The sequence below is a fragment of the Heterocephalus glaber genome, unplaced genomic scaffold, assembly GCF_053883595.1.
Source record: "Heterocephalus glaber isolate CG9 unplaced genomic scaffold, H.glaber_assembly_v1.0 deba00000071, whole genome shotgun sequence".
Taxonomy (NCBI): domain Eukaryota; kingdom Metazoa; phylum Chordata; class Mammalia; order Rodentia; family Bathyergidae; genus Heterocephalus; species Heterocephalus glaber.
Window position 1 is genome coordinate 29,973,716 of NW_028258137.1, and position 14,801 is coordinate 29,988,516.

The 14,801-nt window shown below is 38.9% G+C and overlaps 1 protein-coding gene and 2 long non-coding RNA genes across 5 annotated transcripts in view; 1 reads left to right on the forward strand and 2 right to left on the reverse strand.

The window, feature by feature from the left end:
- Window positions 1–1,655, reverse strand: part of LOC110349926 (uncharacterized) — a 41,666-nt gene extending 40,011 nt beyond the window's left edge. The window contains exon 1 of the long non-coding RNA XR_015449238.1: window positions 1,002–1,655. This is a non-coding gene — a long non-coding RNA (uncharacterized LOC110349926). The remainder of the gene's footprint in view (window positions 1–1,001) is intronic.
- Window positions 1,656–8,559: 6,904 nt separating this feature from the next.
- The window catches only part of LOC106009668 (liver carboxylesterase 1-like), a 33,756-nt gene continuing 27,514 nt past the window's right edge, over window positions 8,560–14,801 (forward strand). Inside the window, exons 1-2 of one of the 3 annotated variants that reach the window (XM_087206349.1) lie at window positions 8,560–8,764; window positions 11,566–11,773. In XM_087206349.1, coding sequence (XP_087062475.1) covers window positions 8,710–8,764; window positions 11,566–11,773 — 263 coding nt within the window. In that variant the 5' untranslated portion in view covers window positions 8,560–8,709. Of the gene's footprint in view, window positions 8,765–10,885; window positions 10,943–11,565; window positions 11,774–14,801 lie in introns of those variants that run through there. The other 2 variants (XM_087206351.1, XM_087206355.1) reach the window with 2 other exon arrangements.
- LOC147830677 (uncharacterized) lies at window positions 12,828–14,725 on the reverse strand. Its single transcript, XR_015449241.1, has 3 exons — window positions 14,321–14,725; window positions 13,700–13,751; window positions 12,828–13,271 (listed from the first exon to the last, which is right to left on the reverse strand). It is a non-coding gene; the product is annotated as an uncharacterized LOC147830677 (long non-coding RNA).

Below are 14,801 nucleotides of genomic sequence, written 5' to 3' on the forward strand. Positions count from 1 at the left end.
GCCCCTTTTCTTCCTATTTCACATTACCTATTATACATTTTAGTCCTTATTTACACTTTCAGTGACCCAAAAAGGCTAAACTCACTGCACTTTCTTCTTTTCCAATCTTTATACTTGCTGGGAAAGTTCCTAAATAGCTTCAGATAAAGGCATAACGGAGTCCCTCCTCCAAGGGCTCCTTGATTTTTCTCTTCTGTTGAGGGCCCTTTGCACCCTGGACCTTTTCTCTATTCTGAAGCCCAGTGCTCCTCTCTCCCACCCCATTTCCCCCAGCAGAGATAGGGAGAGAGGGGGTTCAGGCTCAGGCCTTGCACCTCAGATGCTGACCTGCCTGGTGCTGCCTCACATGACTCAGCTTTAGATGAACCTCCCTTCCCACAGCTGGGATGGGCCCTACTCTTTCGCTCTGCTAACATGTGTTGAGATTGTACCTCATGTGTTTGCTGGGAAGGGAAAGATAAGAAGAGGAAAACCTACACAATGAATTTGCCATTCAACTGTGTCAGAAAAGAAATATAAGTGGATTCACCGGTGAAGTGTTAGTGTTTGCTGTGTTCCTTTTATGGGTTAGAGCTCAACACTGGGCTGAAGGTTTGGGTAGGTGGGGAAACAGCATTGGTGTGGTGGAACCATGGCCATGAATGTGCAGGGTGATATGGGGCCAGCCCAGATACCCACATGGGTCATGTTGATGATGTTGCTGTAGGATATCTTGGGGACCTGGGGTGCTGGCCTTTATACCTCGACCTGCGTGAAAACTTTAGGAAATAAAAAACCGAATGGAATCATAGTAGCCCATTTTCTGTAGAAACAAACCACATTAGTTTTCCCCTGTATATTGCCTAATAGCCAGCATAAAGAAGCCGTGTAACAGGGAAAATGGGCATTTCTCCTCCAGGAGATATAACAAAATGTCTGGGGTTGGGAACTTAATAAAGAAAAGAGAATTGCATAACTCACAGCTCTATAGGTTCAAGAGCATGGTGGTGTTTTCTGCTTACCTGTCTCAGGACTTTATGGCATTTTGGTGGTGAGAGCACATTTAGAAAAAATCAGATGGTGAGACAGGCAGCCAGAGAACTGGCAAGGGCCAGGCTTCATCCATTTTAGCATAGACACTTTTGCTACAACTAACCTGGTCTTGTGAGTACTACACCTCTCTCTCCTAAGGATGCTACTCCCAATGACCTAATTGCATCACAATAGGCTCATGTCATCCTTTTCCAACACCTCACAATGAAACCACCCTGGACAGGCTCCCAGCACACAGACCTCTGCAGAGAGTACTTCAACTATATTCATAGTACGGATGGTGTGATCAAAGTTTAGGTTATCCATCCATTCCACTATCTAAACATCTGTCTACCATTGACTATCTGAGAATCACTTACCTCTCTCTGTCCTTTCATAAAATGGTACTTGAAGCTCTATTTACCCCATGAAATTTTATTGTATGTATGACTTGCAATTTACTTGATGAATGTTTCAGATAAGTTTAATTTGGATTTCTGTTAGTACACATAATAGAGTCATTAAAATAATTGGCACATCTGACAGTTTATATTCTTTCCTAATTTATATGATCCATACTAAGTTTATTTGTATCAATCTTGTCTCCTCTATTTGATTTTAAGGTTTTAATGACTAGTACAAATATTTAAGTTCTTAAATTACATATAACAAACATATAAAAGTGTTTATGTATATACACAGACATATATGAAATATAAACATTGAACCTTGATTAATTTATACAAACTGACTTCGCTTATGTACTTTGCACCCAAGTCAAGGAACAGATTATTATTAGCATCCCAGAAATGGTCCTAAAATCAGTACCACTCGTGCTCTGCTCACTTCCTCCTCTTACCCATCTGCCTACTATGGTAACTATTAACCCAGCTCTTGGCAGGCTCTTTTAGTTTCTCCACTTTTGTGTTTTATATTAATGGAAGCACAAGCTCTTGCCCCTGACTTCTTTCTTTCAACATTATGTTTGTGAGATTCTCCTCTATGTTGTGCATGGTTTTAGTTTTCTCCTGATCAGTGTGGAAGTCATTCATGGTAGAAATGAGCCACCATTTGTCCATTCTGAAGAAGTGAGCTTTTGGATACCATAGGAATCTGCTCAGAGGACCCTAACAAATTACCACAGGGAGCATGGCTGAAACAATATAAATTTATTTTAGCATAGTGTTGGCGACTAGAGATTCCACACCAAAGTGCCAGCATGTTTGATTCCTGGTGAGGACTCTGTGGATTGCAGACTTTACCATTTTTTTTGACCACCTCACATGGCTCTGTGTGTGTGTGTGTGTGTGTGTGTGTGTGTGTGTGTAGATAGGGGAGGAGCTTTCTGATACCCATTCTTCTTATTTTAAGGTTGTCAAATCAATTCTACTTGACTAGGGCCTCATCTTTAGGTCTAATTCAACCTTATTAGCCTCTGTAAGTGCTCTATTTCCCAAATATTCACATTCGATGATGATTCTTCAGCATAAGAATTTGAGAATGGCATAATTCAATCTATGACAAATAGTCTCTTGTTTGAGGTTATTATAAAAAATTTTGTCATGAATACACTAGAGTCTGTCCTTTTTTGAGACAGGATCTCACTATATTTCAGGCTGGCCTTGAACTCACTATGTATTGCAGGCTAGCCTGGAGCTCATTTTGATTCTCCTACCTCAGCCTCCTGGATTATAGGTGCACACCACCATGCTCAGCTTGAATCTGTCTTTTAATAATGACATTCATGTGTTTCTCCTGTATTTATACTGAAGTGTGGCTTTGCTAATGATAAAAGTTCTGTAAGTCAACGTTAGCAGACATCCCAAATTTCCAACATGGCTGTACCAATTTGCACTCCCATCAGCAACGTAAGATCAACTTTGCATTGTTCTTAGTTCTTGGTGTCTTTAGAAGGATTGCTTCACTTTGGTGCTGATGCATGACTTTACAATTCCTCAATTAGTTTGCCTTATATAATGATTTATAGTATGGCATTTTCCCAAATAAGTCACTCAGTGAGGAAAAGAGGACCATTGATGGTTTGTTGGTAATATAAGTACCAGAATAATTTGGTCCATCTCTGTGACCACTAGTTAGAGGACCAGGCATGGACTTTATCAAGGTTCTCTCTACTTCAGCCACATCCTTGACCTCAGAAACTGCTCCCTTTGACCCCTTGATCTCTGGACAGAAATGACATTATGTTGATCCCTGTGAAGGACCTCATGCTGCTCAGATGTAAATAGGTGACCAGAGTATCAGGGGTCATTCCAGTTAGTTGTGTAAAATTGAAAGGCGGAGTGCCTATGGGAAACTTTAGCCTGGGGTAGATCTCAAAGAGGAGCGCTACAATCCTCATGTATATAAGTGAAGTGTATATCTACCCGCATCTGTTCGGTTTATATCACAGGTCAACACAGGAAGTATATTCTGCCTCCATTTTGCACTCATAATTGGTTGAGGTCTTCTTGCTTCTTTATCAATGACTTTCACTTCTTCTCTAAACACAGTTCTCAATGCTCTGTCCTCCTTCCAGTTTTCCAAAAGCCGTTATCTCCTCTATGTCTGTTTATGCATGTCAGTTGTATATTTACAAACTTTGTATTTTTTCTTTTTAGAAGGATTTGAGGACAGAATAGAAAATATATGATCTCTTTTCTCTCACAGGAAGTGGTAAATTGTTTTTCTCAAAGACAAACATTTAAAAGTAACATTATTCGGCACTTTTGATAATTATGTTGCATCCCATCATAGGAATAATCAGTAATTTAAGAATTTACTATTGTGGTCATTTTGATTATTTCAGAATTTACTATTACCTACCTCACACAGATGAATGTCTAATGTATTCATCTTTGGGCTTCCCCACAATTATTTATAGAGATCATTGTTTTACAAATTTTGGTTTTATTGTTACTTGGGTGTGGCCAGGTCAATACCAGGAGATGACTGTCCTTGGAAAGAGTTTGTTACTTATTGGTCAGAAGGGTATGTGGAAGGAGTCACATGCAGAAACACTCAGTTCAGTCATCAAGTTATGGTCTAGTGATAGAGACAAGAACTGTTATGTGGCATCCATGTGAGGAAGAGACAGGGTGAGCTGGCACAGGCACTGGAGTGATTAGGATAGGGGGTTAGTGGTTCATCGTGTGTGAAAGCAGTAAAGACAGTGGTTGCGGATGGAGACTCTGGATGGGTTATTCCGCCTATAGAAGATCTGGCCACAGCTAAGTGACTGGTGGTCTCTGGGAATAAACTTAGGTCATCAAGGGTTCAGATGTCAAAGGATTAGTAGAGAAATTAAATAAGAGAGATAATACAACTAGCTAGAGCAAAGACAATCTCTCTGCTCAGCAAGAGGATACATTTCAGGTTTTAGGATATCCAAAACAAGCATGTTTTCCCATACACTTGTCAATATTTGACACTGCTATTGAAGTAATCATATTATAATGGGTGTTGGTTTGATAGGAACAATTGGGGCTTCTGCTCTGAATTTTCATGACTTGGTGTCCATTCCTTGATCTGTCAAGATAATATTTTGGCTAAGAAGGATGCCCACTATCACGACTCCTGTTCAATATTGTTCTGGAAACATTGGCCACAACAATTAGAAAAGAGAAAGAAAAAAAAGGAATAAAGATAGGAAAGGAAAAATTTTAAGTGTCCTTATTTGCTGATGATATGATACTTTACATAGAAGACCCCCAAAAACTCAGTCAAAAGTCTCCTAGACCTAATTGACAGATTCAGTAGAGTAGCTGGATATAAGGTCAACACTCAAAAAACAATAGCTTTCTTATACACAAATAGCAGACTCATTGAGAGAGAAACTGGGGAAATAATTCCTTTTACAAGCTAGGAAGCAAAAGACCTCTACACTGAAAATTACAGGACTTTGAAAAAGGAGATTGAGGAGGATATAAGAAAATGGAAAGACATCCCTTGCTCCTGGGTAGGAAGAACCAATATAGTGAAAATGGTCATACTTCCAAAACTATTATATAGATTTAATGCAATGCCCATTGAAATTCCAAAAATATACTTCACAGAACTAGAGAAAACAATCCAAAAATTGATTTGGAAGTAGAAGAGACCTAGAATAGCAAAAGCAATTCTAGGCAACAGAGACATGGTTGAGGGTATCACAATCCCCAACTTGAAACTATACTACAAAGCTACTGTGATAAAAACAGCATAGTACTGGCAAAGAAACAGACCCGAGGATCAATGGAATAGATTAGAAGATGCAGAAACAACTCCAGACATACTCAGCCACCTTATCTTTGACAAAAGAGCCAACTGCCCTCATTGGAGGAAAAAATAGTCTATTTAATAACTGGTGTTTGAAAAACTAGAAATCAAACTGCTAAAGATTAAAACTGGACCTGTATCTATCACCATGCACTAAACTAAGATCAAAGTGGATTAAAAATCTAAATATTAAGACAAAAACACTAAAGTTGCTGGAAGATAATTTAGGTAGAAAACTTGAAGACATTGGCATAGGAAAAGACTTTATGAACAAAACCTCAGTAGCATGGGAACTAGCACAGAGGATCAACATCTAGGATCTCATCTTATTAAAAAGCTTCTGCACTGCAAGAGAAAGCACCAACAGAGCTAAAAGAAAACCTACAGTGTGGGAAAAAATTTTTAAGAGTTGTACCTCTGACAAAGTTCTACTTTCTAGAATATATAAAGAATTGAAATAGATCAGACCCCCGAAATTCAAAGACCCAATTCAAAAATGGGCATCTGAAATGAACAGACATTTCTCAGACAAAGAAGTAAAAGCAGCAAATAAGCACATGAAAAAATGTTCAACATCACTGGTCATTCGAGAGATGCAGATGAAAACACTGAGATTCCATCTCACCCAAGAAAGAATGGCTGCTATCAAGTAATCAACCAATAACAAATGCTGGCGGCGGTGTGGAAAGAAAGCAACCCTTCTTCATTGTTGGTGGGAGTGCAGACTGGTGCTACCAGTGGAAATCAGTATGGAGATACCTCAAACAACTAGGGCTAGAAGTCCCTTTTGACCCAGCTATTCCCTTGCTGGGTATCTTCCCCAAAGAATTAAAAGAATCATACCCCAGCGATATATATGCACCCATGTTTATAGCAGCACAGTTTGTAATAGCTAAAACTTGGAAACAGCTCAAGTGCCCATCAACTGGAAACTGGATAAAGAAGATGTGGTTTTTCCATAAAATGGAGTACTACTCAGCCATAAAGAATGAGAAACTAGAGACGTTTATAGCTAAATGGAAGCACATTGAGATGATACTCTTAAGTGAAATAAATAGGACACACATGTACAAATATCAAATAGTTTCTCTAGTGTGAGGAACTGAAAGTGTAAATAAGAACTAAAAGGTATAATAGATAATGTGACATAGGAAGAAAAGGGACAATGGGGAGGGGGAAGTGGGAGGGGTAGGGGAAAGGAAATAAGGGAATGGAATTAACATGAGAAAATGAAAAAAAGGAAACAAAGTCTTTGTAAATAGGGAGGGATGGAGGGATTGAAGGGAGGGCAGGGGAAGGGGGAAATAAAAACAAAGAAAGTATGTAAAGGTGCAAATTTCTAATGATGAATATTATTATATTACAAACCTAAAATGTACTAGTAGAAGGATATTAAAAATGCTTCATTTTGTAAGTCATTTATTATTTTGTAAATGACATTTTGTCATTTACATATAATAAAATTTACCTTTTAAAACTTAACATTCAGGTGTTTATAGTATATTCAAAAAGATCTTAGACATTACCACTACCTAATCCCAGAACATTTTTACCACTCTGAAAAGAAACCTTGTACCATTAGCAGTCATTTCCCATGGCCACTCAGCACCTCTGTTTGTATCTCCTAGCAGGCACACAGTTATGTTTTGTCTCTCTTGCTTTGACTTTTCTAAAATTTTATATGAATGGAATCGTGCATCCTATCACCTTCTGTGCCTGGCTTATTTCATGTAGTACAAGTTTACAAGTTCCACTGCCACTGAAGCATGTTGTTCTTCAGAAAGGTCTCATGTGAGAACCAGCAAGAGGAGTAGCTCATCTGAAAGAATTTATATAACAGGCCTACGAGAGGAGGAGTTTGTCATGCATAGTGGGATATATAGGCAAGTGAAAAAAAAAAAGACTAGGGAGCAAAGGAGTCCTTTTGCAGAGCTAAACCCAGGAATGTTAAGGAGCACTGAGTTTGGAGGAATGCCTCAGGGCAGGGATAAGTAATATTGTCAGGTGGTAGAGAATATCTTTTGGATAATATCTGCCACATGCAAAATGTCTGGCACATGCAAAATATCTTGCATATGTTTTGAAATCTAACTGACAGGAGGAAAGGCAATCTGTCTATATGCAAGATCAGGCTTTTAAGAAAATGCATGATATGTCCTACCTTAGGGTTATAAGGATAAGTCTGGTAAGATTATTTACCATAGAGGTGTGGAGAAAAAGAAGAGGCAATAAATTGTAAAAGTGCAAAAGTCAAGCAATGAAGGTTTTGGTGAGAAATCACGCATGGGAGAACACTGCAATCAGAAACCATGAGCATGACATTAATGGCCGCTGTCTATGCAGTGGACATTAGTGACTTCCCTGTGAGGCCATCTGCATGGTCTTGTTCCAGTTAGAAAATTTAGGGGCATCACTCACACTTCACACCCTGTTCATCAGCAAGTCCTGTCAGTTCTTCCTTCAAATACATCCAGGCTCCACTCACAGGTCTGTAAAATGCAAGGCATAGATCACTGGGGCTGCTGCCCTTGGAAGAGTTTAATATAGAGCTAATGAGATTCTAGTTAGTCCCCAAAGAATGAGTTGCTTTAAAAGAGTAGGCCTGTCCTTGACTCTCCCTCCACATACACACATTTGTCTTGTCAACTACCCATAGAGCTCCTTGAGAGGAGGGACCAGTATTGAAGTCAGCTGTGTGTCCACCATGCCATTTTTTAAATGCTTGAAAAATGAATAAATAAATGGGCGATGGCTGGGTAATCAGATCTGAAGATGTGATGCAAGGCTGGACTTTGGCAGCAATTTTGCAGTACTAATTTAAGCATTGCAGAAGGGAGTTGTTGAAATTTGAGATTTCCTCCAAACTTGACAGTCTAGAAATCTGAGATACTATCCCAGGGAAGGTAAAACATGTGTTCTAATCTCCCAGCTCAGTATCTCTGGGACTATGAGATGCTGTAAAATTTTTCAAGTTGTACTGTGGACCCCAGGCCAAAGTTTCACTGTACCTTAAGTCATCCTCCTGCTGGTGATTATTTTTTTATTTTGAAAATTTTTTGCTAGTGCCTATTTTGAGAGGTTCACAGTGTATTGTGATACGAGTCATACAAGGAGGAAATCCTTATATAAGAAGTTGTTGGACTAGTTTGTGGCAAACTGTAACCTAAGTGTAGAGGCCAGACTGTTCAAATAATAGTTTCATTGAACTCTGTAGGGGCAACTGTTCAGATTAAAGAGACCAAACTCTGGAAGGGTGGAGCATGAGAGTCCAAAGGGAAAGCCTAGGAGAGCTTTATAAGAAGAATATCTTTTCTATTATTTTAGATTGTACAAATAGGCTGGCTGGGTGAGATTCACAGAAACATCTTCTGTTCTTGGGGAGGACAAGTCCCTCCTTTTATACCAGCACAGAGACTTCCTTGGCTCCCAAGCTGTTGTCCTTCCATGATGTGGCTCTATGGTCTGTTTTTGGCATCTCTTGCTACTTGTATGTGTCGGGGTAAGTATTTTGGAAAGAAAAAACATCTAGGGACAGGGGATACTTTCAGGAATCCAAGTTTTGAGCAGATGTGGGTGGAGATGCTACAGGGAAAGGGCACAACAGTACATTCCTGAGGGGCACTCACTCTGGAGATAGACTTGTAGCACTCATACCACAGATTTTGGTGTGGACACACTGAGACACAGTGGGTGGTGGCTTAGGGGTAACACTCTGAGCTTCAAGAGCCCGCAACCAGTGCAGAAGTGCAATGAACTAACCTCATGACTCATATCTGACAATTAAGAGAGCTCAATTTTCATTCTTACTCCAGATCTGGCTATATCATTTAAAGAGTAATTTCATGAGTTGTGCGTCCTTAAGTGAGATATCTAACTTTGTTGTGCCTAAGTCACTCATCTTTAGAGTAAGGATGTCAGTAGAATCTACCTCATGTGGATGAAGGGGATTGTTGATTCTAAAGAACTTTGGATGGAAAGGGAGAATGGAGTTGAATTAAAATCGAGTATATTCACAGAAAATCTGAAGCACAGTCAGACCAACACATCAGGTCCCTGTAAAGTTAGTTCGTAACTTACAGCTACCATAGGAAGGAAACTGTCAATGTGGTGGAGGGGTGTGACATAAGGAGAAGCATCCAGGTCAGTCAGAAGGGATGAGAGCAGGAGGCTCCTGCAGGCCAGGGTCTTTATCCAGGTTTCATCTGGAGGAAAGAGGTGAAGCAGGGTTAGCAGGTATAGGATTAGCTAGTTTGAGTGCCTTTAGAAAACTTTGAGGCAAATGGGCTGCCCTTGATTTCTGGTACCTGGAACTGTCTGATTAGGGCAATTAGTTGGTGGCCCAAGATATGAAACTATATTATAGGAGGAAGTTGGGAGGGGTTCTGATTGGTTATATAAGGCCTTACATGTGAGAGCATTGGAATAGAAATTAAGTTTTTGGTTAATACAGATCTATAATAAAGGCTTTCAACATACATTTGTGCTATTTGGTAGGTGAAGAAAGTGAGACTCAAACGAACATGTACCCTCCCAAGGGTATGTGGAAAATCATGTCCTGGTCTCACTGGGTCCTGAATCCAAATAATTCTCAAGTATAAGTGTCCTGAGATCAATAGCATCAATTGTGTTTTATCTTCCTTCTGGGTATATAAGACTTTAAGAGAAATGGAATGAGTGAAAGGCAGAGAAAGGACCTAAACTTGGAATGGAACTATTCTTTACTGCCGGTCACCCTGGTGACCATTCATACAGACGATGCCTAGCAATTTGTGCTTAGACTTTACCCTCCTTAACCTCTTTGAAGCATTCTGCACTCCACTCAGCCCCTCCTCCTCTCTCTTGGTGCCAAGGCACTGTGCCCTTCTCCTGTTACCATGCTGGTGGGTGAGCTCAGTCTCAGCTGCAGCTGTCTCTACTTTATTCTCAGCTCATTCTCTTCTCTCACCTGTGTCTGCAGTGAGGTCACATGCACACCCATGCTGCACACCTTCACCTTCAGATGGATACCTCTACCATCTTTCACCACTTCCTGATAGTTTCATGATGGCTTCATCCTATGGCATCTTCTTAGCAGGATCCTCACTGAGTCTGTCCAGAAAACCACGTAGCATATGGAGCCAGCATCATACACCTGCTCTTTCTTCTCTTTTCTTTAAGAGATCCACATCTGGGCAGGGACCAAATACTCCATAATTCTTCATGTACATCTTCCTTTTTCTTCAAAACATTTTTCTCCTAATTACTAAAAGGGATCTATGTGTGGTGCAGAAACATTGGGAAGCTAAAGTAATAAAGAACTCCACAATGCCACTACCCATGGACATTTTGATATACTTACTTCCCAGGAAGTACATCTTGCTGTGATGATAATAATTAGCAACCAACTAAAGCAGAACAAAAAGAAGCAAGAGCTCTGCTCTTAGTAAAATGTCCCAAGTTTCTCTCCCCTGTAGAAAGACTTGCTCAGGACACCAGAGCAAGATTATAGAAGTTTATTGTGTCCTTTCCTGTAGAACTGTTCCTGTTGCTCATTTGTCCTCTAGATAAAATTGGATTCCTTAGCCTATCTTTCAAGGCCATCCCTGACACACCTGCTCATTCCAGGATTATCTTCCATTCCTCATAGACTCCATCTGGTGGTATTCATAAGCTGCTTACTCCTTCCAAGCCAGATCCGGTATGTTACCTTCTCTGAGCCTCTGCATATTCTCTCCTCTGCCTTTTATACATTCCCATGCTGTGTTGTGTTATTCACTAGTCCTTGGCAGTAAATCCCAGATCCTCTGTACCAATGAATTACTCACTCCTTATTCGAATGCCTAGACGCCTTTCTGATTGCTCTACGAGGACACAGTCTCTTTTCTCCCTGTGTTAAATCTACTCTGTGGCTCCTTCTCCCCTCAAGGTTGGCTTTCTTGAAAGCAGAGACCCCTTCTTATGCTTCCTTTCACCCATCATGCAGAGCAGCACCAGGATCCTAATGGATATGTGCTTCCAAGGCAAGGGTTGAATGTTGTGTTCATTCCCAGTGGCTCTCCTTTGTGTAGAGGCTTTTGTCTGGGTGCTTGCCTATTGTCTGTTCTAATTTTCTCCACTGTTCATCCCTTTAAGTTAGAAAGAACAGTTTTCCTCCTCTTTATTTTCCTTAGAAGAAATTGATCTTAGTTGGTTTAATGGAAACATTCCTAGTAGTTTTAAGTGACTTATTCAAGCTCAAATGCCTAGGAAGTGGCAAAATCCACCTAGAATCAATGTCTAACCTCACCCTTTTGATGTGGCCTCTTTTTTCTTCACGTCCAGCAGCTCACTCATCCTCAACACCAGTGGTGGACACTGTGTATGGCAAAGTCCTGGGGAAGTATGAGAGCCTGGAAGGATTTGCACAGCCAGTGGCCATTTTCCTGGGAGTCCCTTTTGCCAAACCCCCTCTTGGATCCCTGAGATTTGCTCCTCCACAGCCACCAGAGCCATGGAGCTTCATGAAGAACACCACCTCCAATCCTCCTATGTAAGCCAGTGGGGTTGTGTTTGGCCTCTTCAAGGGAGATGTTTATCTTAGGGTGATGCAGGAGGAGTCAGAGCATCCAATGATTGGCTTATATTTTGTTCTAGAATTCTCTAGAATATTGTAGAATCTTGGAAACATTCCCCCAGTTTCACTATTTTGTGATGCTCTTAGTCATTAACACTTGTTATATTCCAGGCAAGATCCAGATTCTGACAAAATGTTAGTGAACAACACAAAAGCCCCTCCCATCATGGAGCTTGTACCTAGCAGGGGGACAGAGACTAAATAATATGCAAATTAATAATCAGTTAGGTACTATATGGTAATGTGCTAAGAGTTTTGGAAATAAGTAGTGGGGCAGTGAAGGAGAGGACAAGTAATGATGGTATCTATTCTCCTATTTTAAGCCTTTGTATGCCTGAGAGTGGAGTTCATGAAGGAATGCTGTGGGTGTGGGTGATTTGGAGTTTACTTTGCAAGTTCTCACTCCCAGGTGTGTCCAGCTGGCTGTTCCCTCACATGTTGAGAAATGATTGCTATGTTCCAGTCACCTTGTTTAGCTGAGAAAAAAATCTTAATCTATCAAATTGGCCTTACAGCTACCCCCAGGGCACCTCAGGTAAATAAAAGTTTCAGTTGAGATTTATTCATATCTTCAGGAAAATGTTACTGAAAATTTCCAGGATCCAGATTTCTTGCTGCTTTCTTTCCTTTTCCCTTGAGAATAAAATTCATTGTTTATACTTCCTGACTGCAATTGCAATCCTTACATAATCCAGAACTCTTAGGAAATACAGAGATAAGCAAAGATAAGAAAAAGTCAATAATTCACAATTAAACCACTGAGAATTGTTTTCAGTATTTGAGATTTTCTTTTCTATCTTTTATTTATTGCATTCTTCCTCCCTTGATAACAGATAATAAGTACAGATTGAATGACTATTTTGTACTTTTATAAGTATAGTATCAATTAATATCACCCCTGAATTTAATAACATCATTAAATTCAGAATTGACATGGAATTTATTTACTTCTATTTCTTCCTTGCTATTATTAAGTAATCTTTGATATTCTGATATTATAATGCATTCATTAATACATTTGGATAATTTTGAAGAAATGATATTTATGAGACAAGGTTTATGAAACTTTGGTGAAATTTCCTCCAGAAATATTCCACTGATATTTGAAAACTTCCACTCAAAAGATTGTTTGCAATGATTCAGCTTATGGAAATTATTTATTTCACTATTGGATTAAGAAAACGATAATGTAAGGATCATAACAATTATAAATACAGTTAAAAATTTTTTGCTTTTAATGACAAGTGAAGTTAGACTCTTCTTGCTTTTTTGATCCTTGAATTTCTACCTTGATGAACATTAAGCCCCTTGCTCTTGATTAACTGGGAAAATTTCTGCAGGATGGAAATCAAAAGTCATCTCTGCTGGCTCCACTTCTGTTATTTTTCTTTCATTATCAGAAAATTTATAAAAGCTGTGACAAACCACATCATTATACAAAGTTGAACTTCTGTACATCAACATTTCTAAAATTTTATTTTAAAAATATGTAATTTACAACATTATTAAGAATGTGAAGGATTTGAGAGAAAATATTTTGTAGTGAATGTACAAATTCTATGTGAAAAATTATAACATTTTTATAAAATATTATAGAATATTACAGAAGTATTTTATAAAATATAGAAGACAATCACTGGTTTTTAGGTAAGACTTAATATGAATATCACTTTTCAGATATATAGGTTTTGTTGAGAAACAGGTTGAGCTGAGAATGATCCATGCATTTTCTTGAAGAGAATGACCTCTCTCTTCTAGATATAACATAATAAATAAGGGTAATTTAAATAATTGACAAAAGGTAGGACAGGGCCACCTATGAAAAGTACAGAAAAAACTCACCTGTATATAGAAACTTAATCCATGAAACACTCACTGCAGATAGAAGGTTGAGCTTGGAGAGAGAGAGGAAAACTGTTACTTCTACTATTACTAATACTAATAATAAGACTAGTACTCCTACTACTACTACTAGAAACTTTGAGTAACTTCATAGGAAAAATATTTAATTTTGCATGAATTAAAAATATAAATGTGAAAGGTGAAGCTATAAAATTCTAGAAGTCAGAATAGAATAAAAACATATTAACCCCTTGGGGAAATAATTTATTAAAGAAGACAAAATAAGTTATAAAGTCTTATTCTTGATAACCCACTTCCTTCCCTTCTACACTTTCCAGATTACATAGCTTTGCTTTACTAGGTGCCACTTCTTTTCCTGTTGTATTTCTGATTGCCCCAAAGCTGATATGCACTGTACCTTCCTTGCTAGCTCTGGAAATCTTCATTCTGATCAAGCTAAAGAGATGATTTCATTATGTCTTGGAATGCAGTTAGCTCCCTTCATCCTGGGTCTATTTTATATTGTAGAAGTCAGTGGCACTTTTTCAATATATTGTTTCAATTTATGAGCTGTTTTCAAGCCATCTTGAAAGAAACTGCACAGTACGTGATAGTACTTACAAAATTCTGCAGCACTTCCACACACTTTTGGCTCTTGATTTCATCAGAACGAATTAGATGTTCATACATATGGAGCTCATAGAGAGGCCTTTGCTTCTGCATGTCTTCTGCAATCTTGGCTCCACTTATCTCTGGGCATATCACCCCATGTTATTTCGAATGCTCTCATTTCTCCTTCTCAATTTTTGGAAACTTTATCTCATAATCTTTCCAGACTTAGTCAAATGGTTTCTTGAAATCGCCTTTGATTCCCTTTAGGTCTCTTTCTAACAAGAATTCCAAGGTGAAGGTCACATTGTGGCTCAGAGCCTGGAGCAGATTTTTTTGGACAGTTCCTTTGTTAGAGCAGAAAACTTGACAAAAGCAGGGCCAAGATCTTAAACAATTACTTGCAAACTTATCAAAAACTTGTGCATGTTTTTCTGCATTTAATATGTGGTCTTGGCCAGAATTATATATTGTTTGTACAGATTTCTTCACT